The 23,007-nt window shown below is 40.2% G+C and overlaps 1 protein-coding gene across 8 annotated transcripts in view; it reads left to right on the top strand.

Annotated features, from left to right (window-relative positions):
* ARHGAP24 (Rho GTPase activating protein 24) overlaps positions 1–23,007 on the top strand; it is a 476,741-nt gene that overhangs the window by 408,348 nt on the left and 45,386 nt on the right. For 7 of the 8 annotated variants that reach the window (XM_047799568.1, XM_047799564.1, XM_047799566.1 and 4 more), the window contains one exon: positions 19,237–19,444. In XM_047799568.1, coding sequence (XP_047655524.1) covers positions 19,237–19,444 — 208 coding nt within the window. Of the gene's footprint in view, positions 1–4,754; positions 5,897–19,236; positions 19,445–23,007 lie in introns of those variants that run through there. The other variant, XM_047799569.1, reaches the window with a different exon arrangement.

Raw genomic sequence — 23,007 nt, 5'->3', positions numbered from 1 at the left:
ATTTTGTATTCTCTTTTGTGTGTTGTCAGCATCCCGATTTCGGAAGTGATTTTTTCTTTTCCTCTTAATGTATTAGATGCTTCTTTGACCGATCACCTTACATTTTAGAATAACGTCAAAAGCTTCGTTTGAAAATTTGAAAAGTGTTAAAATAGTAAAGATGCCTGGAAGACACGTTGCTGTTTTACGAAAGCAGTGATTCGTGTCTGGATGCTGCTCTTTAGCCGGATCTCCTCTGGGTGGAGGGAGAGGTTCGTACCCAGGGTAACCATTCCTCCCAATCTGCCTGATACCTCAGGCTAATTATTGCTAGTGCTACTTTTCCCTTTCACAGTGTCCTAGTTTGAGTGACAACTTACATGGTCGGCGTGTTCACACTATAAAATGTCTAATAAGTGGGCTGAGATCCCAACCCAGTGCCTTACAGAGGATTCCTCATGATTATGCGTAAGCGACCCATACTCAACAGCTGGAGGTTTGCTGTTAGCTTCAGGGTCAAGGACTTATGGGGAAGCCCAAGGGGATTGCCTTTTCAAAGTTCTTGTTCTTTCTGAAGACCACCTTTCCCCTCTGTTAGCAGATTTCTGGGTTCAGGAGGATTCTCAATATCTGCTAAAAGTGATCGAGGATTCTCAATATCTGCTAAAAGTGATCTTTTCTTTCCATCAAGTGTGCTATTTTCCTTCTTTCTTCCTCTTCCACGTGTCCTTTTCTCAAGGAAAATGAATGAGATTCAGTTCACGTCACCAAATCAGTGGCCACAAGAAATCCTGTCAGCCCAGGGATATCACAAGAGATCTCAGTGGGACCAGGCAAGGACTATAGATTAATCTGCAAATTTATGAACCTGGAAGGGATGCTCTAGTTGTTGATTGGTTTATATGCTTTATCTTACAGAATATGCTTCAGGGATTTCGCAAATGCCTGATTCAGATTTGCTTTTAAAGAGATATAGTTTATCATAGAGCGCTTAAACTAGAAACAATACTCTAAAGAATAAATCTTCTGCGCTCTGTGTTTAATTGAAGAGTGTTATAGGGTTGCAAGGCACGCTCTTAAAGTACTCCTTCAATTTGCAAGAAATCCTTTGTGGTTCATCTGAACATTAGAATCTTCTAATGTTATTGCAGATTGAATGCTGGCCCTGACAGGAGATTGCAAACATTGCCCATAATCTGGTGTTTCAACTCTTTGTATTAATATAGCCTATACTTGATTGAATTTTAAAGAAATTTAAGTTGTAAACAATAAATGTGTGTGACTGAAAAACCTTTTATTTATCTTAGGTATTCGGGTTCCACTTATCATTTCATTGAAAATGTTTTTCACCCCTTAAGAATATTTTAAAAGAGCTCTATTCGTTCAACCTCACATTTTGTACATGAGCCCATCAAGACTTGAGAGAAAGAGGATTTGCCAAGTATCACCCTGTGTCTTCTGACTTGTGAGCTTCTTCCTGCTCCTGAGGGTTAGAGTTAGGGTTAGGGTTAGGGGTTAGAGTTAGGGTTAGGGTTAGGGGTTAGGGTTAGGGTTAGGGTTAGGGTTAGGGTTAGGGGTTAGGGTTAGGGTTAGGGGTTAGGGTTAGGGTTAGGGTTAGGGTGTGATAGAAGTGTGATCTATTACTTCTACTGTGAGAGTGAAAACCCCACAATTACAAGTCTATGCCTTATTGATAGTCTGTTCTTTAGTACAGGAAAAAAAAAAAAGCTTTTAAAAGTGTGATAAGTAGAATATAGTTGAGTCCTTCACAATATCTAAATACCATCAAGAAAGTGAAAAACAACCCATAAATGGAATTATTTCCAGATCATTTGTCTGGGTTTAGATTTGTATCCAGAATATATAAATAACTCCTACAACTCAAAAATAAAGACAAATCGAAATTTTGACCCAATTAGAATCAATTAAAAAATGGACAAAGAATCTGACTGAACATTTCTGCAAGGAAAATAGACAAATGGCCGATAAACACACGCAAAGATGCTCAGTGTTACCAATCATCAGGCAAACACACATCATACACACACTGAGGTGCCAGTTTACGCACACCAGGATTGCTACAATCAACAGGCGCGGTGGTAACAAGCAGTGGTGAGGATGTGGAGAAATCAAAACCCACCTGTATTGCTGATGGAAAGGTAAACTGCAACAGCTTCAGAAAACAGTCTGGCAATTCTTCAAATGATTAAACATAGAGTTACCACATGACCCCAAATTTGCACTCCCAGGAATCTATCCAGGAGAAGTGAAAAATGTTATGTCCACACAGAAAATTGTACATCAATATTTATAGCAGCACGATTCCTAATAATCAAAAAGGGGCCACACCCAAGTGTCCCTCAATGGGCAAAGGGATAAGCAGAAAGTGGTCTACTCATACGATGGATTATTCACCCTTAAATAGAGTGAGGTCGGATACAGGCTACACGGGAATGAACCTTGAAAACGGTATGCTAGGTGGAAGACACAGTCACAAAAGAGCACATATATATTGTTCTATTTATATGATAGCACAGAACAGAGAACTCTATAGCAACAGAAAGTAGATTAGCAATTGCTTAGGGCTGGGGTAGGGGAATAAGGGTTTCAGAAGGGGATGATAGCCAAATCATCATGAGATCTCTTTTTTAGAGGAAGAAATGGTCTAAAATTAACTGATACTGGTTGCATATATCTGAGTATGCTAAAAACTATCACGAAAAACGATTGACTTGTGTACTTTAAACAGGAGATTTCTATGCGATGTGAAGTGTAGCTCGGTAAAGCTGTTAAAAAATTCCTGAGTCACCATAATTGCTTTCCATAAGAGAATACATTTCCCCTTCCTGTCTGAGTCATAGCATCTGAGACTGTTACTTCTCAATAACGAACTGTTGGTTTCCAGCCTCCTTCCCACTGCTCAAAGATTGTTGTGGCCACTGAGGAAATGGCATCTGTAGGACACATCACCCTGACTTATCAAGTTCTGTACACCCCCTTTGGGTGCATTTTAAATGTGTTTATTACAGAGCAGGAGCTTCATTTGTCTATATTGCAGTTTTACAACCTGTGTTTTTAAATAGCTAGTTTTTCATGAGGCACTGAAGCTTCTTTGTTCAGGTCGTTTATACATGTAAAATAGTCCCCCTTTACCATTTCAACATGAGACATTTGAGTAAAATATGGGAGATAGCTGAAGCGTCCGCCTAGCTTTTCAATATGTAGAAATTAAAAAGTGTCAGGTGAGAATCATAAAATACAGGACTATGAAACAAGGCAAACGTACAGCAAATACTCAGATAAAGGAAGGGAATCAGTGGAAATGCAGAAAGTAGACATCCTCTCTTAACAACCGAGACTGATAACCAAGTTCAGTATTGACTCTAGATACCTCAACTTTTGTTATCTGCTTAACCTGCACCCCCATAAACAGTCGCTTCCCTGTTACTAATGCTGAGAAGCATATGGTTTCTGCTTTTCCGATCCAAAAGTTGGTATGTCCAAACATGTGTTTAACTTTGGAAGAGTTTAGGGGTTTGTTTTGGTTATGTTTGTCTCTTTGACTGGGTTTCTTTTTGACTGTTTTTGAAGCAGTGTATGTGGAAGTACCCAGCCTAGGATCTGGGCAGTGAGAATTCCTTCACTGTTCATCAGCTCTAAGTGTAGAGCCCAACCTTAGCTGCGAACAAAACCAGGTCCTTCCGGTATATTTCCTCCTCCTATGCAAAGAGTTGAGTCAGAGACTTATCAAGGCAGTAAAAACACTAAATGGGAATAATCCTCGTGGTGAATAATTGGCATGTGGGCAAGCAGGGGTTAATTAAGAGGCCATGCATCCTTGCCTCTGACACAGACCACGGTGTGATCTTGGATAAGTGGAATTACCACCCTCACCTTTGGTTTTCTTACTTGTGAAATAAGACCACTGGACAAAATTGTTTTCGCTAAGATTCATTTCAGCTCCAGAGTCCTGGGATTACACGTGTTCCTTTCATACCAGGGCTCAGGTGAGTCGGCCAAGGAGCCTCGCATCTGGCACCACCGTGTCTTGGTAGCACTGAGTGATACCTCGTGGTTTCTTATTTTCCTAGCAGCACGCTGTGACACAGGAAGCAAAAACAATGTTTGAGCCATGAGGCAGACATAATTCATAATGCTTCCCTCAGTGACAAAATGTTACCTATCTGGACACGCTCGTCAGAGTGATGATGTTTCTAGGGAGTATCTCTTGCACACTCTTCACAGGTTTTCCAGCGCTGCTCCTGCAGAGTTTGGTTAGGAAGGTACCCAGAGGCCTTGGGGGGTCAGTTGGGGTTAAAGCACTAGCATTCCAGATCTGCTCATGGAACAGCCAGGCGGATGAATGATTAACCCAGGGAGTAAATTGTTCAGTGAGTGGGACAGATTGGCTTGGTAGACATGGGGGCTGGGGTGCCTGCAAGAGCAGGGGAGATAATTGAAAACAGGACTGGTTTTGCAGCCATAGCCAGAAAAATGTATGTGAATGAAAAGGTATAAACGCACACACCCATGAGTTAACTTGTTTTGTGGTTATACCAGCAGATGCTTTGTGGCTAAAATTTGGACTCTATTTCTATTTCACACACACACACACACACACATAAATCCAAAGACACACATGTTTTAATGATATGCACATTTAAATCAGCACTCACAAATAGCTACAACTGCAAAGTATCTCCAAAAAAAAAGAATAAATGCAGAAAGGAAGGGGTCAAAAGTTGACCCCCTCGGGCTTGGTTTGGGGCTCTTTGGTTTCTGGAGTGGCTGAGGCAGCCAGCTGGAAAGGTGGCTTACAAGACAAGAGCAGGCAGCCGAGTCAACACAAAGTCAAAGGAAGAAGCAAGGGGTTTGGGGTGCGCTGGGCCGCGTGGCACGCCGCCCCCCACCCCCCACACACTGTTGTGACTGCACCTGCTGCATGTGACCGCGGGCACTGAAGGCTGCCGCAGCCCCAGCGTGGTGACGAGGCAGCTGCAGCCCTGCCAGCGCCCGCCCAGCTCTCATTGAGAAAAGGGGGAGCCGGCGCGGGACGAGGGGGGAGGAGAAGCTCCCCGCAGAGCAGCCCCACCGCGGATCCGAGGAGCCTCCTGGAATGGGCAGCCGACTGACTGTTGTGACGTGGCGATTCCCTCGGGAGCCCCGGGAGTTGGAAGACGGCAGGGAGCAGCCCGCAGAGAGCAGCACAGGATGAGGGGTGCAATCCATGGAACACGGGAGTTCTCTGCAAAGAATTTAGCAGGCACCAAAGTGCTCTCTGGAGAAGGTGCCAGGATTTGCCTGTCCTTTTACTCAGAGGAAAGGAGCCAGCAAGGACGAGTCTGAAGTAGCCCTGGGGCCTTTGGTCATTGTTCCTCCTTCCCCCTGCTCAGGGCTATTTGCTGACCTTTGCAGAGGAATCTCAGTCCCTCCCAGTTCCAGCTGAGAAGACAGTTCTTAATAAGAATAATAAAAAAAAATTCCTGCTGTTTGAATGGGAGGCGCAGCTTGCTTGCTGAGGTTCCTTTGGCTGTGACATTTTGGAATGTCTGCAAAAACTTAAAAAAAAAAAAAAAAAACAAACAAACCTTAAAAACTCCCTGGATTAGTCAAGAGAAAAGGAAGTTTTTGCTAAAAAGAAGTAAGTGAGAGGTGGTCACTTAACCCTGATCCAGGACCTGGATAATCCAAATCTTCAAGTTCTAAGAACCAGCACTTCAAACCTAACAAATAGACTAACATGGGAAGGAGTGGCTGTGGGGAACCGATGAAGCCTGAAACTGGTTCGGAACTTCGGGCCGTATGATGCCTGAAGACCGAAGTCCCGGGGGGCGCCCCTCAGGTGCTTTGGCGTCAAGTCCTTTCATTGCTAAAACTACATACAGAAGAATCAAACGGTGTTTTAGTTTTCGGAAAGGTAGGTGGATGATGTGTTCATGTCCTTTTAAAAAGTGTACATGTGTCGTCTGGTGCGCTGAGGTCAGTTTATGCTCAGATAAAGTAGGGATTTGGAAACGAAGCGTGGTTTCTATGTGCGTTTGCTTGTCTGTACTTATTTCTCCAGGCTCATATTGATCTGTTTACTACTGTCTGAGAAGGGGCCAGGTAGGTGGGGCTTAAAGAAGGGTGGTCCTATAGGACACCCTGGCAGCTGGAGACCAAGAAAGCTGGCCTGACTGTGCTGAGAGGAGGGGCCAGGGCTACCTGGGGCTGTTCCCAGACCCCAGCCAAGCAGCCATGTCGTTCCACCTTGAAATCCCTTCTCTGTGCTCCGATCGCATCCGGGTGGTTCCGGCTGCCTGAGCTTGTCTCTCCTCTCCTACTGAGAAAATTGTCATCATCAGATTACCTGTGGGGACCCCTTTCCAGGAGGCCATGTTGATGAACACTGATTAGAAAGAGGAGTCACCTTGACTTTCCAAATGTATCATCAGGTGGCATTGGGAGAGGGCACAGATGGGAACCAGCAGGGACAAGGGGGGGGGAGAATGTGTTTAGGATCAATAATGGAAACCGAGTATTTCTGAGTTGACTTGTGCAGGGGGAGTTAAAGGGTAGCGTATAGGTCAGATAAAGTACTTCTAGAAAATGTTTCGGTATCAAAATATTTTTAAATGCCCTTTTGCTTTAAAGTGAGAATAATGAGCTCAAGTGGTTATTTAACTTGGAACTAAGGTAATTGTAATTTTAAGGTCATGTACAGTAAATTAATAATTTAATCAAGAGCTGATTTAAGTAACATCGAAGGTCGTTCCTTCTCTCCTTTTTCTTTGATTTTCCACCTATTAATTAACATTCTCTATGTAGTAATCAACACAAAAAACGAGAAGAAAAGAAAAAACGTGTATGTAAAGCAAGACATAGTGAGAACGTTTACAAACTGAATCTTGTTCCTTCTGAGTCTTTTCCTTTGAGCAGTTAAGATCTGGCTATGGTCATTATTATATATTATAAGCAAGGAATTAAGGGGTTAATTTATATTCCTCTCTCATCCACAAAGATAAAGAAATGAGAGAGGCATGTCTCATGTTTTATAGATCTTTAGCGATTTCATGGTCACTGTAAGATTGCATCATCAGTAGAGACACAGGCAATGAGAAAAACTGGAAAAGGCTAGAGACTCACTAATTGCTTAAAGGATACCTTCATCCTGGTCCCCCTACCCCTCAGCAGCTAAATCAGGTTTATCCAAATATGTAGAAAAGATTTACTGATCTTTTCCAGGTTATTGCTGTTCATGTGTAACATGAGATATTCTGGGGACAATTAATTTGTCTTTGAAACAAACAGCAAAATGCCTTTGACATGTCCCACCTTCTCTCCTCCCAGCGGATTTTGGAGAATCCTGGCTATAACCCTGCTGCTTCCCTCTCTTCTTCAGTATCAATGAGGGAAGGCAGGGCTGGCAAATGGCAGCCCCAGAGTGGGGAACAGCTTCCATCTGTCCGCTCCAGTGGGCTATTTTTAAACCATTGTCCTTGCCTCTGCGAAGTCTTTAGTAATCTGAGGAATGTTCAGCATTTGAGTCAAGGATTAGCAGATTTTTAATTTACAGAGCTGCATTCTGGGTACTGTCGGAGAGGAGGTGCAGGAGGCATGGCTCGGTTCTCAGTCCCCTCTCCCCGTCCGTGGAGCACCACGTCCCAGCCTCTCGGGTCCCTGGCTGTGCGGCCACCGTTCGGCAGGGAGGCTCCGGAAAGAGGTGGGCGGCTGCTGCTGCCAGGCTGTTTCTGTGCAGCACAAGCCATTCCTGTCGGTGGTGGCAGCGGGATGCACAGGGTCTTAGTAGATCTCTGCTCCAGATCCTGCGCTGAGAAGAAGGAACTCTTCTTTCAACCCCGAATTCCCAAACCAGGCTACAGGCTCCCTTAAGAAGAGGGTGTCCTTTGGTGCTTTGCCTAGTCCCCTCGGTTCCAGAAGTAGACGGGGTTTGCTTGAGTTCCTCTCCCCAGCCCGCTGGCGAGCATCTGCTAGAGTTCTTTCAATGAAAGCAAAACGGAGAGTGCAGGAATTGTGGAAAAGCGCCCAGAAGCGAACAGTGTGGATGTGTCTGCTTTTCCTGATCCAAATGAAAAACACACTTTTCGCTGGTGTCCTGGGGAGGCCCACAGAAGAGGCGACTCACCGCTTTAGAAAGACTCTGAGAACAGAAGGGGGAGCGGAGTTCGTTCCCAGAGGCCTAGTGGGATGGGAGCCTGCAGGCTGCGCCAGCGGGAGCTCACTGCTCCGTGTCGCTTTCTCTTCCAGGCCGCATCGGTCCTTTACTGTCCTCTGCATTCCTCTCTTTCTTTGCTGAGCCACTAAGAAACGTCACTGAACATATTTTCCCAGTGGTTTTAGGTCCTTATTTTTTAAGTTTATGTGATTTTTATTTTTCCATTATAGTTGATTTACAGTGTTCTGCCAATTTCTACTGTACAGCAAAGTGACCCAGTCATATATATACATATATATATATATATATATATATATATATATACCTTCTTTGTCTCACATTATCCTCCATCATGTTCCATCACAAGTGATTATATATCATTCCCTGTGCTATACAGCGGGATCTCACTGCTTATCCACTCCAGATGCAACAGTCTGCATCTAGTAACCCCAAACTCCCTGTCCATCCAACCCCCTCCCCACTCCGCCTTGGCAACCACAAGTCTGTTCTCCAAATCCATGAGTTTCTTTTCTGTGGAAAGGTTCACTTGTGGATCCCAGATTTAAGTGACATCATATGATATATTTCGCTTTCTGACTTGCTTCACTTAGTATGAGAGTCTCTAGTTACATCCATGTTGCTGCAAAAGGCATTATTTTGTTCTTTTTTATGGCTGAGTGGTATTCCATTGTGTATATGCAGCACATCTTAATCCATTCATCTGTCAGTGGACATTTAGGTTGTTTCCATGTCTTGGCTATTGTGAGTAGTGCTGCAATGAACATATGGGTACATGTCTCCTTTTCAAGGAAAGTTTTGTCTGGATATATGCCCAGCAGTGGGATTGCTGGGTCATAGGTTTCTGAGGTACCTCCATACTATTTTCCATAGCGCTTGTACCAGTTTACATTCCCACCAGCAGTGCAGGAGGGTTCCCTTTTCTCCACACTCCCTCCAGCATTTGTTATTTGTTGACGTATTAATGATGGCCATTCTGCCTAGTGTGAGGTGGTAACTCATAGTAGTTTTGCTTTGCATTTCTCTACTAATTAGTGAGGTTGAGCATTTTTTCATATGGTTGTTGACCATCTGTATATCTTCTTTGGAGAAATGTCTATTCAGGTCTTTTGCCCATTTTTCCATTGGGTTGTTGGTTTTTTTGCTGTTGAGTTGTATAAGTTGTTTGTGTATTTTAGAGATGAAGCCCTTGTCACTTGCACCATTTGAAACTATTTCTCCCATTCTGTAGGTTTTTTTTTTTTTTTTTTTTTTGCTGTGCAAAAGCTTGTCAGTTTGATTAGGTCCCATTGGTTTATTTTTGCTTTTATATATGTTGCCTTGGGAGCCTAACCTAAGAAAAAAAATCTGTGTGGTTGATGTCAGAAAATGTTTTGCCTATGTTCTCTTCTAGGACCCAGTAGTTTTCAAAATCTAGGCACTGTGAAACATGTATTAGGCAGGCAGCGGGGGAGAGTGGTGCTAGGTTTATGTTCTGGTGAGATAAAGATCACGATGTGGTTTTTGCCCTTTTGATTCTGAAACTATGCTTATTTTTTTTACCTGTATAAGACTATTATCTGATACACCTGAGGACGCATAATACTTTGGTCCCGATAGTGTTACATTTCAAGTCAGAAGAAACTCGCTGGTTTAAGATTGTTGCGATCACAGGACATGTGGAAGTAAAGTTTTAAACCCTAGATGTATCTTGTATTTTTCTTGAGTTGATCTCTTCCTGGAGATCAGTCATGGTCAATTCCCCAGTGCTTTTTCTGCCCCTGCTCTATAGCCGCTTGATGGTCCTGCCCCATTGCTCCTTCCTTCTTTATGTACATTCAGCTCCATTTCTGTTCCCATAATCTTAGCGGTCTGTGCCTTTATCACTTCATGCACATCACTTCCTTTAACTTTAGAAGTGGCTCTTCAAGACGGCATCCAGCCTCACCTCTTTCCACCCCCGGTACTCGTCCCAAATTCCTGCCACACACAGTTCATTTGTAAAGCATCATCCAATCCGTATTCCTGAAACAGTACCATCAAGCTGTGCTCCACAGTCTAGAAAATTTTTATGAGTTCCTATTGCTCCCAGGAGGAAGTCCTAACTGTTTCAGGTGATATCAAGGCTTTACAGCAATTCCAGTGATTCACAGCTCCCCAGCCGGCCCCACTCTTTCTCCTGCACCACCGCTTTGCTTCTGTTCAGTGCCCCTCTGCAGTGATGCTCTCGTTGGCTCTCATTTCTTCATCAAGCCTTCGCTTCCCCGCCCATTATACTTCTTACGCTATAGCCCTTATATTTCTTATATGCTGCCACCCGGCCACCGTATCTTCATAGCTGTCTTCAAGTGCTTTTATACACATTTGTGATAAAATAAATGTATAAGTATTTGCTTATGTCTTCTCAAAGTTCAGAATGGTAATTACTAAATTCAGTCAAAAATTCAAGTCTTATTACCTATCTTTTTCTGCTAGATCAAAGACAATAATGAATCCAAATGGGACATCTTTATAGTTGTGGTAGATAAAACCAGCGTTTTCTTTGAAGTTTATTGTATGCTGTATGTGCTATAATCACATTTTTTTTTTATTGTTGTTGTCTTTTAGCCATTTCTTGGGCCGCTCCCACTGAGCAAGGCCAGGGATCAAACCCACAACCTCATGGTTCCTAGTCGGATTCGTTAACCACTGAGCCACGACGGGAACTCCTATAATCACATTTATTGAAATTGATTTGTCTGACAGAAGACTACTGTCCAAACCCATACATTTTAAAATGATGCTATGCTTGAGTAGGTCATTAATTCACGTATCAACGCTTTACAGAATATCCACCGAGTGATACTGGGGATGAGAATGCTAACAAAAGAGTTCAGACTCCTTGAAGTTAAAGAAAACAGAGATAGTAAGCAATTACTTAATCTGTAACAAGCACTACAACAAATTATGTATGAAGTCTGAGGAGCTTCCGGGGAAAAGACTGACCATGGGCTCTTTGGGAAAGGCAGTGATCTGAACCACACAAAAGCACATTTAGTCTTGGGAAGTTCTGGAAAGACATTTTCCCCTATGTGATCCTGAGAGTTGTCGGAATCCCTATGGCGGGAAGAACATGTCTGAATGGCAATAACATAACATAGTGGAAAAGGAAGACTCTTGGAATCACATAGACCTGTGTGTAGACCCCAGATCTACCACTTTCTAGACGTGTGACTTCAGGTCACCTGGCATCTCTGAATCTGTTTGTAGAAGTGAGATGTCCTTACAGGATATCTGTGAGTTTCAAGTAAGAAAATACAGGGAGTTCCCATTGTGGCTTAGTGGAAATGAATCCAGCTAGTAACCATGAGGTTTCGGGTCCAATCCCTGGCCTGGCTCAGTGGGTTTAGGATCTGGCATTGCCGTCAGCTGTGGTGTAGGTCACAGATGCAGCTTGGATCTGGCGTTGCTGTGGCTGTGGCATAGGCTGGCAGCTGCAGCTCCGAATTGACCCCTAGCCTGGGAACCTCCATATGCCATAGGTGCAGCCCTAAAAAGACAAGAAAATGTAAAAGAAAATACAATATATTGTGTGGCTTGGAACTGGATATAAGTGGTGGATATAACTACTCTTTTGGTCTAAGACAGATGCTACTGGGTCACTATTTTCACATTATTACCCTTTCTTAATTTTTCTAGGCCTTTCTTTTTCTCCCTCCTTCTCCATTCTGATTGAGAGTTGAGATTTTACCAAACATTCATTGGTTATTATAGTTCTGAGCTTCTTAAATTAAAAGTTTTCTATCCATATAAGGTTTGTCAGCTACTTAGAAAGTGCTGGTGACAGACCGAAGTAAACTTTGCCTGTCTTTGTTTCTTAGTTCTGTATAAACAGGACATCTTTTATTTTGATTTCTCCCTTTACCATGAGAAAATGTTCATTTTTTTAAATGTTCATTTTTACTTGAAAATCACTGCAATCCTGGTGACACCAAGACTTATTCTTCCAGAAGGGTTGCAATAAGCAGAAGGATAAGTAAAAGCAAATTTTCCGTATGGCTTCGCATGTAATCTGGGACACAGAGGTCCAGGGAACTCTAAAAAATAGCTGATAGTAGGGACTTTAAGTAACAACCAAAAGTTTGTTTAACTTCTGCCTTCTCATCAACAAATCAAAGATTTTTTTCCATTCCGTACATACTGTGTTCAAGTATCTATAGAAATCAGTGCTACAACCTGAGAACTATTGGTGAGTTTCATTTCCCTTGGAATTATTCATTTATTTCCTATAATTGAGGAGGTGAAGGTTTTTGTTTTAATGCATTAATTCCACAAATGGTTATGGAACACTCGGACTTCACTCACTTTGGTATTAAGTTCCAGGGAGCGAGAGTTTGCCCATGTGTCTCGGTCCATTCTGGCTGCTATAACAAAATGCCACAGACTGAGTGGCTTCTAAACAAGAGAAATTCACTTCTCAGAGTTCTGGAGGCTGGAAGTCTGAGATCACGCCAGCATGGTTGGGTTCTGATGAGAGCCCTCTTCTGGGTCGCAGACTCTCTGTCCCCTTCTTGTTATATTCTCAAGAAGGGGAAGGAGTGAGAGGGTGCTCTGGGATCCCTTTCATAAAGATACTCATGCCCCTCATGAGGGCTCTGCACTCACGACCTAATCACCTCTCAAAGGCTCCACCTCCTAAAATCATCACTGTAGGCATCAGATTTTCAGCATAGGAATTCGGAAAGGACACAGTCGTTCAGACCCTGGCACTGTGGTAGAACAGATTATGAGCCTTGGAGTCCTTCGCATCTGGCACCAGTCCCAGTTCACTCCTTGTGTCTGCAGCACCTTAGGACATTTATCTTTGCCTCCCTTAATTTTATGGGATAAATATATAATATAAACTGTTGTGCAGTATCATTTATAATAATAACAATAAATGTAACATTACTATTTTATTATACTAACTGTGAAAGTACAACCCTCTTTTAACTGGTATGGGACTAGCCTAGTGTAGATAGGCATCTAAATAAATTATCGCAAAATAGCATGTTAAGAAATCAAAGAAGAAAACATATCAGATTTTGTGTCTGGGATGAGGGTGAGGAAATGTTAGTAAAGATGGTATGAGTTGACTCTTGCAGGATAAGTTTCCTTAGGCTGGCTCATGACAGCAGGACCTACCTTCGCGAAGGAAGCCAGAAGATATAAGTTGTAATACATTTAGGAAACAACAAATAGTTCAGTATGGTTATTGAGTATGTTGTTTGTGAGGAAGCAGCAGGAATGAGGGTGCATATGGCACAGTGCCTGGCGCACAGTGGGTGCTGCCTAAACACGTGTTGATTGACTGGTGGATGAAAAGGCAGAGATCAGATTGTGGGGACTTTGTATTTCATGGTTTTGGTGTTAGTATTTCTTGAGTTTGGAGTTTGGTGGGCCAGAGGGCACCATTGAAAGAAATGAAGCAACAGAGTAGCATGTTCTGACTTAGATATTATCAAGATCGCTATGGCAGTACTTGCCCGAATTGGGAACTCTGCTCATAAAAGCCACTTAAGAAATATTGAGGATCCAGCCCACTGCAGTGGCAATGAGTTTGGAAGGGACTGACCTGGTAATTAAGTGAGAGTTGTGAAGGAATCCAGGTTAACTCTCAGATGGCCCTTTAATTATTTGGGGGAATAACCAGTACTGATAACCAAAATCAGGATTACAGGAAGTACAACAGGTTTTGAAGAAAAATGACTTGGCCAGTTTTTAAGTTTGAGTTAAGTTTGAGCCAGTTTGAGTTTGGGAATGTTCAGAGAGATCCACGTTGAAGGGTCTAATGGGCACTTAGAAATCCAGTGCAGGAGGAGCCTAAATTGAGATACAAATCTGGGAATAATTGTTATACAGGGAGATTAAATATAATCCAGCAAAGAAGCTGTGTCAAATAAGGTGAAAACAGAGCTGAGGACAGAATCCAGAGGACCAGCAAATTTGTAAGAAGTGTGTAGTGGGTGACATAGTCCAGGATATTGAGAAGAGAATTCTGGAAGGCAAGTATTATGTAACAAGTGAGAAGTGTCAGCAAGAGAGTGAGATTGGTAGTTTTAAAGGGAAGGAGCCATAAAGTAATGCAAAAAATAAATTTGGCTGCCGATGATTTGGCAACTAGGTAGTTATGGGAATTATCGAATGATCTCTTATCGTAAAATAATGACATCAGAGGCCACATTGTAACAGGTTGTCAAGGAGATAGAAAGTGATGAAACGGAGCCAGAGTTATACCTAGTTGGAAATAAAGGAGCAAGGTGAATAATTACAAGGCACGGAGAGTCCAAAAATGTTTGGTTTTGTATGTGTTTATTTTTTAGGACAGGTAGAACTTGCATTCATTTTTCTGATCACACTCAATAAACATCCCAGGTTGCCTCTGGCTATTGAAGGTATAAATCACACGTAAAAGAGGAACCTCACAAATCCTGAAGATAATTTAGGTTTTCTTTAGATTTTTTTTTTTTCTCTCTCTCTCCCTCGGTTGAAACTGCCTCCCACAGATATAATAACATCACCTGCATGATTTACTTTCTCAGCCTAATGAAAAGTCACATCCTGAGTGATGCTTTGTGACACCGTCAAGGTACTTCCAGAAGTGTGCATGACATTCTGCTGTCACCCAGAAATTCCAAGGATGGTTTTGTCAGGTGAAACCTCCCTGGGAATTTGAATGGACCTGGCTGGAACTGTTTGCCTGACTCATACCCCAGGCAAATTCTTGTTAAGAACCTACTAATCAGTGTGTCCTTTTCTCCATGCTGAGGACAGCTCATGACCTTTGTGCTTTTTTGTTGTTGTTAATTTTAAAATTTGAAGTTCCAGTGCTCCCTCAGAGAAAATTCTAGCCAAAGTGGCTTTTTAAGAAAGAATCTCCCCTCCAACTTTACACACAAAAAATACCTTCATTCAGGAAGTTAAGTCACCATCTATCTTAGTGAGTCAGGGACATTTGGTGTATTCTATTTCCAATGCTAAAGAATGGAAAGATTACATCGAATCATTCCCTAATTCTTAGCAAGACCATATAAACAGCAGAAAATTACTATTTTTCCACAGGAATTTCTATGCAAATGTACATATCCTCTACATTTTTGACTCATTTACATGTTATATTGCTAAGTATGCACAGATCTTTATCGTAAGGAAATCATTTTGTTGGGCAGGAAGCTCACTCGATGTTCAGAGGTTTTCCCTTCTCCTTCTTTTCTGACTTAACCCAAATTTGCGTTTTCTCCACAGAAATCACCCTGCCTAGGATGATGGTAGAAATTGAGGTCAGAAAATTAGTATGAGGCTGGTTTCTCCGTCTAGAACTCAATGTTGAGCCCTTATGTACACGGCGCGGTGTGTGTGTAACACACACACAGTGGCTCTGAAATTCCGCAGCCTTCAACCAACCCTGGGTCCACCATTTACCCGCCGGGTGACATTCAGCAGGTTCCTTAGTTGCTCTGCGCTTCAGTCTCCTCCTCAGTGGGATGCTGGTACCCACCTCATAGACTGCTGTGAGGGTCACTCGAGGGAAACAGAGATAAACTGCCTGTACCCATGCCTGGCAGACGTACAGCTCCGCTGTCACCGCGTTTCAGAACACAGAAAAGACGCGCTGTTTGCTTCACTTGTAGAATTTAGTACTATTGGGAATGACGGCAAACTGAGGACACATGATAATTGTAGTTAAAGTGGAAGAGGACAGGTATTCAGGAAGGAGCAGAGGTTTTAAGGCTAACTAAATCTGAATATGGACTTCCATTGGTGCTATAACAGGTGATTTATTCGGTCCCTCGGAGCCCAACTTCCTCAGGTAGAATAATTTTTTGTATATATACACACACACACACACACCTCAGGTATATATATGTATGTATGTGTATATATATGTATATATACATATATGTGTGTGTGTGTTTGTATATATATACACCTTATGTATAAATGCCTTATATATTTATGAAGATGAGAAAGTGCATGTCAGGGACTTGGTACATATTAGGTACCTAATACATGAAAGGATGTTAAGGCTTTTGGCTTTTAGTTTCTTTCAAGCCTATATATGTAACAAGGGGGAAAAAAGAAAGAAAACCAGAGGGCCCGTCTCAAGCAAAACTTACTGGTTCGCTTATCACCTCCATGAGTGTGGGGAGAAAAAGAAATCCTGAGAGTTTTAAGAAAAGAATGTTTGACTGGTTTTCATTACTGCATAAAGCCACGTCTTGGAAATTTGGTTCTCATTCAGAGCACACGTAAAGGTTGAACTGGAACATCTTTAGTAGATTTTCTGCTGGATTTAGGGAGAAACCTTATGTAGTATATCAATCAAAAACAATGAGTGGAAAATCAGATATATAAGATTTATTCCCAAGTGTTAACATTATTTCTTAACGTATAAGTGCCCTTGAAAGGCTATCTCCTTGGTTTTGGCAAAGGTAGAATCCAAACGTCCCAGACAAAGAAGCATCATTGAACTCCATGGAATAAGAGTCAGTATTCTTCATTCATAACCAAGCTTGAAAAAGCTTTTTATCAAAATACTAGAAGAGCTTCAAAATCATTATTGTCACTTCATGTAGAATTGGTGATTGCTGCAAGTAACGGAAAACCTAATGAACAGTGACTTATACAGGGGTTTGTTTTTCTCATACTAAAAAAGTCTTCACAAAGATGCTGCTGGTATTGGGTCAGTGGTTCAGTAAGTTCAGCCCCACTGTCTCTGAATCTTTCAGCCTTTCCTGCGTGGCTGTTGCTTAATGATCAAATAATGACTCTTAGTTCAACAGTCGCACATCCCCCAAGTTCAAGATGGGAAAAAGGAGTGATCGGCAGTTCCAGCTGTATCTTTCTCTTTCATCAGGAGACGTCTTCCTAGAGCTTCCAAAGAGTCTTGGGAAGTGGGAGAAATACTTAATTTTCCAGCCTCTAAAATGAAAAGGACGAGAAAGTAGAGCTGTGAATATCTGTTGAGTTAGGGGACAATGTTTAACATCCCACCGTTGAGAAACTGCTTGTTCCAAGGTCTATAAACTAAGCTGACTTCTAATAATGTTTTATATGCACTTGAATATTCATATTAGGTCACCCAGCCTTTTTTCTTAAAAGAATATATGGATTTTATTAATACTAGATTTGATACCAGGTGTAGACTAGTTTGGTTTGTTGTTGTGTTATTGCTTCTAGCTAGTCTAAGAGTATTCTCTTTAGTAGCAAGTGTTTGTTGCTTGCAACGTGATAGTTTTGCATTGCTGAATCCATACATGTTATTTTACACATAAGGAGGTAAAGCATATGTTTGTACTGTTAAATCCTGAACCTAATGGTTTTAACATAATTCTGTAAACATCCTGGAGTCTTAAACAGTTTCAACATGCAACACTAATTTTTCTTCCCCTTTCATGAAACGCATTAGGCCATTAAAACCTTTTAGTAATATTCACCCCATCTGGGAACACTGGAATCCCATTTGCTTTGGTTCTTTTTTCTCCGCCTTTTCTCATCGACTGATCATTTTTCCAAGCTACCAACTGATATTAGTCTATTTTAGAGGCATTGTTTCTTAATCAGTGGGGTACCAAGGGTGGGGGGATGTTGAGCCCCAAATGCATGCACAAAGAAATGCATCATGTGTAGTATTTAAAAATCACTAATAAAACGGATCAAAATTGTTTTGATTTTTATTACCTCCATGTGCTGGCAATTCTAGACAATGTGTAATGAAATCTGCCTTTTCCTGTTAAGACAAACCGCCATGATCCTGCCTCCTCACTTTTGGTACACACTGCTTTGTAATTCAGATTTTTCTCTTCCCAATAAATTAATAGTTCAAGATTTTAAAGAGCAAACACTGTCAGAAATATTTTACATAGATGAAGATTCTGCATTTCTTTTCATCATTTTATCACCTTGATTATAATCATGACACCATCAATTGATGGAAAACAAAAGGTGCGCAGAGAAATGAATAATATTTAAACAAAATGAATATTGGAAATAGTTACACTTGTAACAAAAGTAGAATTCGACTACTATGTACAGAATGTTTCTGTTTTTAATGTTTTTTTAAAAAAAAACATTATAAATCTTCATTATATCATTTTACCCTTCTTTTAATAATGATTTTTATTTTTTCCATTATACCTGGTTTAGTGTTCTGTAAATTTTATACTGTATAGCATGGTGACCCAGTTACACATACATGTATACATTCTTTTTTCTCATATTGTCATGCTCCATCGCAGGCGACCAGACATAGTTCCCAGTGCTACACAGCAGGATCTCATTGCTCATCCATTCCAAAGGCAATGGTCTGTCTGCTCTATTAACCCCAAGTTCCCAGTCCATCCCACTCCCCACCTCCTTGGCAACCACAAGTCTATTCTCCAAGTCCATGATTTTCGTTTCTGTGGAAAGGTTCGTTTGTGCTGTATATTAGATTCCAGATATGTGATATCATATGGTATTTGTCTTTCTCTTTCTGACTTACTTCACTCAGTATGAGAGTCTCTGTTCCATCCATGTTGCTGCAAATGGCATTGTTTTGTTCTTTTTTATGGCTCAGTAGTATTCCATTGTGTATATATACCACATCTTCCTAATCCATTCATCTGTCAACGGACATTTGGGTTGTTTCCATGTCTTGGCTATTGTGAATAGTGCTGCAATGAACATGAGGGTGCATGTGTCTTTTTCAAGGAAAGTTTTGTCCAGATATACGCCCAAGAGTGGGATTGCTTTTGAGTTTCTGAATGCAGTTTCTTTCTCCATAAGAAAAAAAATTAAAACCTAAAACAAATTATATTTATTGCCATATTTCTTATTTCAAATTGGATATTTCAAACTCCGTGCTTCTATTTTGGCTTTGGGCTAAATATGGAACGCAGGGGGAAAGGACAGCAATAAGGTAAACCCTTTTCACTGAAAGAACTGTACATAATGAACTTAATTCTGTAATAATGTGAGGTACCAAATGTGAAATTTCTGCTAGCATTCCAATGTTTGTTTTTCTCTTTATATTGAGTTTTAAAAGGAAGCAACAAAGTAGGAAGAGATGAATTTCTCAAATCCATTGTGGTTCTTTATTTCTCCAGGCATTTTCGGACAGAAACTGGAGGATACTGTCCGTTATGAGAAGAGATATGGAAACCGCCTGGCTCCAATGTTGGTGGAGCAGTGTGTGGACTTTATCCGACAAAGGGGGCTGAAGGAAGAGGGCCTCTTCCGACTGCCAGGCCAGGCTAATCTTGTCAAGGAGCTGCAGGATGCCTTTGACTGTGGAGAGAAGCCGTCATTTGACAGGTAGATTTCAAGATTTTACTATCCTTCACTGAGACATTTTAGGAGTTCCCTTGTGGTGCAACAGGTTAAGGACCCGGTATTGTCACTGTAGCAGCTCAGGTTACTGCTGTGGCACAGATTCAATCCTTGGCCTGGGAACACCTTGGCGTGGCCAAAAGAAAAAATTAGATACTTTAGATGTCTTTCTCGGCCATATTTTTCCCCTTTAAAACATTGTTATTCTTTTCCTTTGGACATAAATTAAAACTGTGTTAAACCTTTACATCAGAGAAGTAAATTTTTTAAATAGGAGTTTTCTTTTGTTTGATGTTTTGTTGAATTCTTCCAGCTAAGGGATATTCAAAGTGTTGATAAACAGAGATTGGGGTATTGGCAATGTAATTAAAAGCATGATGTTTTTAAATATATAGGTCCATCTTAATCTAGAATACATCTGCAGGGAGACGAGAAATATATAGCATGGTGAAATTCAAGAAATAATGGAAATTCCAGAGAAGAATGCCGAAAGCATTCATAACTCCACTCATTGACTTGAACATTGATAATATTTTGTGAATTACCTCCTTCTCTTCATTTTTAAAAAATTCAGTAGAAAAAAATAGTCTTTTACTCTAATAGTATTAATTCAACATTTTTTGCAGTTTTTTATATCAATAGTTGAAAAATGCCCTTTATTACAATATATCCTAACAATATCTGATCATTGGCAACCTCTGTAAGCATAAATTTTAATGGCTGTATTTCATTCTACAGGTATATTTTTCATAACTGCTTTAATAATGTTCTGCCCTTATGTCATGACTTTTCACTATAATAAATAATATTGCAGTGGATATATATTCATGTAAATATTTTTTATTTTTTTGATTATTTTCTTAGGAGAGATTCTCAGAATTGGACTTGGTGGACAAGAATAGGTTTTGAGGAGTTCCCGTCATGGCTCAGTGGTTAACGAACCCGACTAGCATCCATGAGGATGTGGGTTTGATCCCTGGCCTTGCTCACAGGGTTAAGGATCCAGCATTGCCATGAGCTGTGGTGTAGGTCGCAAACACGGCTTGCATCCTGCGTTGCTGTGGCAGTGGCGTAGGCCTGCAGCTACAGCTCCATTTGGACCCCTAGCCTGGGAACCTCCATATGCAGTGAGTGCAGCCCCAAAAAGACAAAAAAAAAAAAAAGAAAAAGAAAAAAAAAGGATAGGTTTTGATACTTGGAAATTGAAAATTGCCTACTAAGTAGTATTTCTCTTTGAAAGTACAGAATTATCACATGGATAGATAGATCTACAGAACAGAAAGGCTAGAAGACCCTTGAATACTTGATATGAGATAAAGGAAGCATCATTGAGAGTATGGGCTTGTGCTAATAATAATAATAAAAAAAATTATGCTAACTCATCGGGTGCCCTCTTACTGTTCACATTAGCAAAATCCTGAACAATGATACGACCCAGGGCTGGCCAGGTGTCTTGAGACAGGCACCCTGATGGTGAGGGCACAAATCATCATACTTGGTCTGATGAAATTTGGTATTATATTTCAAGATCCGTTAAACAAGACGGTCCAGTCCTAGGACATAATCAGATAGATGGAAAAACTGAAGTGCAAAATTGCTTACTATAGTTTTTATAATAGTAAAAAATGACCACCAACCTATTATGTCTAGTGGTACAGTGTGCTTTATATAACATTATTTAGTTACTAAAACTTGGGGAAATTCTAATTATATAATGATAAATGGAAAAATATAAGATGGGATAAATCGATCAAAATATCAGTACTTTCATTAAAAAGTATTATCAATATGTTTATTGAATATTACCATTATTATTAATTATCAATAATATTGTCACCATCGTTTATACAATAAATAATTTATTAATAATTATTGATTATTAATTAATAATTTATATAATAAATTAATAATTGAATTAATAATTATTGATTATTATTGCTGCTTTTATTAAATTATTTGATTTTTATGAAATTATTTAATTGATGAAATTATTAATTATTGATTAGTAATAATTTATATAATTAATTAATAATTATTGGTTGTTATTGCTGCTTTTATTATTTGATTTTTAAAAAATTATTTATTCAATTAATTAATTATTGAATAATTAAATTAATAACTTATTGGATTATTTGATTTTGTTAAATTATTGATGCTTTTATTAAATTATTACTGTTAACACTTTTATTTAATTATTAGTAAAACAAAAAGTATTACAGTTTGTAAAAATTCATAAATTCCCTCAGAGAGGAAAATTAAATGCAGCAGTAAAGAAGTGAATTCAAACCTAAGGTCAGAGAACAAATTTTGGAAATGTAGATACATCGTTAGTGGGGGAGTCATGTCTCATTCTATACTGTGGAAAAAAAACCAAACAGATTAGTAGTTCTGTAGTCTAGGCCTATCTGCCTGATACAAACAATTGTTTATCAAGGAGAAAAGTAGCTTTTCTCCCAAATTAGAAAAAAAGCTTGTCAGTGGGATCCTCACAATAGCATAGCACGTTATGGGATAAACAACATCCTCTGAAGTGAACGTCACGTGACCTTGATAAATTTCAATGCCGTTTTTCTTCATATTTATATATAGCCTGAATATATGTATATGACATTAATAGCAGTCATCTAATATTAAAAATTCTTTTGGTATAGGCATTTGAAATTTGGTTCTTATAGCAAAGCTTTGCTAACAGGTGAACAGGGGCATATTTTATATATTTTATCATATCTGTAAGAAGAGATGTGCCTCATAAGCAATTATTTCTTGTTAACTATAGGCTGACAATGAAATGCTGTGCAACTGTATATAAAATGGGGTCCCAGTTCCGAAAAGTATATCTTTGTGTATACAATTTATCGATGCATAGAGAATGAAGTAAATATAACAGAAGATAAACATTAATTTTGTGGAATAATGAGTGAGGTTCTCCCCTTTTTCATATTGTAAATTTAGTAAACATCCATTATTTTATAATCACAGATTTAATCAGAAAGATCTTTTAATTAATTTCATGCTGCACAAAAATGTCTTTATCTTTTAATTTCTAACAAGTACCTCCAGAAACTCCCTGTTTACTAGAAAATCTATAGAAGAGAGTTGCAGAGATTATTTCAGCCTCAGACACAGCATGGTAGTGTTGCTAGCATACCTTGATTAAAAAAAGGATGTCATTTCACCGTTTCAGGTTTCTACACTGGTATATTAAGCCACCCCCAAACCGTGGCATAAGCAGTAACAACCAATCACTTGTTCATAAATCAACAAGATCAACAGGACATGGCCAGGATGTGCTCTTTTCTCCTCCACATGGTGTTGATGAATGTTGATCAATTAGTTGTGAAGGATCCACTATGGCTTTACTCACATGTCTGGAGCCCTGTCTGAAGTGACTAAAGTGGCTGGAGGTTGCTCGGTCATTTTTCTCTCTTTCTCTGTAGTCAACAGAGCTTTTCTTCATGCCAGCTTTATCTCTAGTAGTGACCCTGTGGCAGGATGGCTCAGGGTTCCAAGAGAGTGAAAGTGGAAGCGGATAAGCATGGTGCGGGTCC

This window comes from Phacochoerus africanus, chromosome 10 (assembly GCF_016906955.1).
Source record: "Phacochoerus africanus isolate WHEZ1 chromosome 10, ROS_Pafr_v1, whole genome shotgun sequence".
In the NCBI taxonomy this organism is placed as follows: domain Eukaryota; kingdom Metazoa; phylum Chordata; class Mammalia; order Artiodactyla; family Suidae; genus Phacochoerus; species Phacochoerus africanus.
This window is presented reverse-complemented; position numbering and strand designations above follow the sequence as displayed.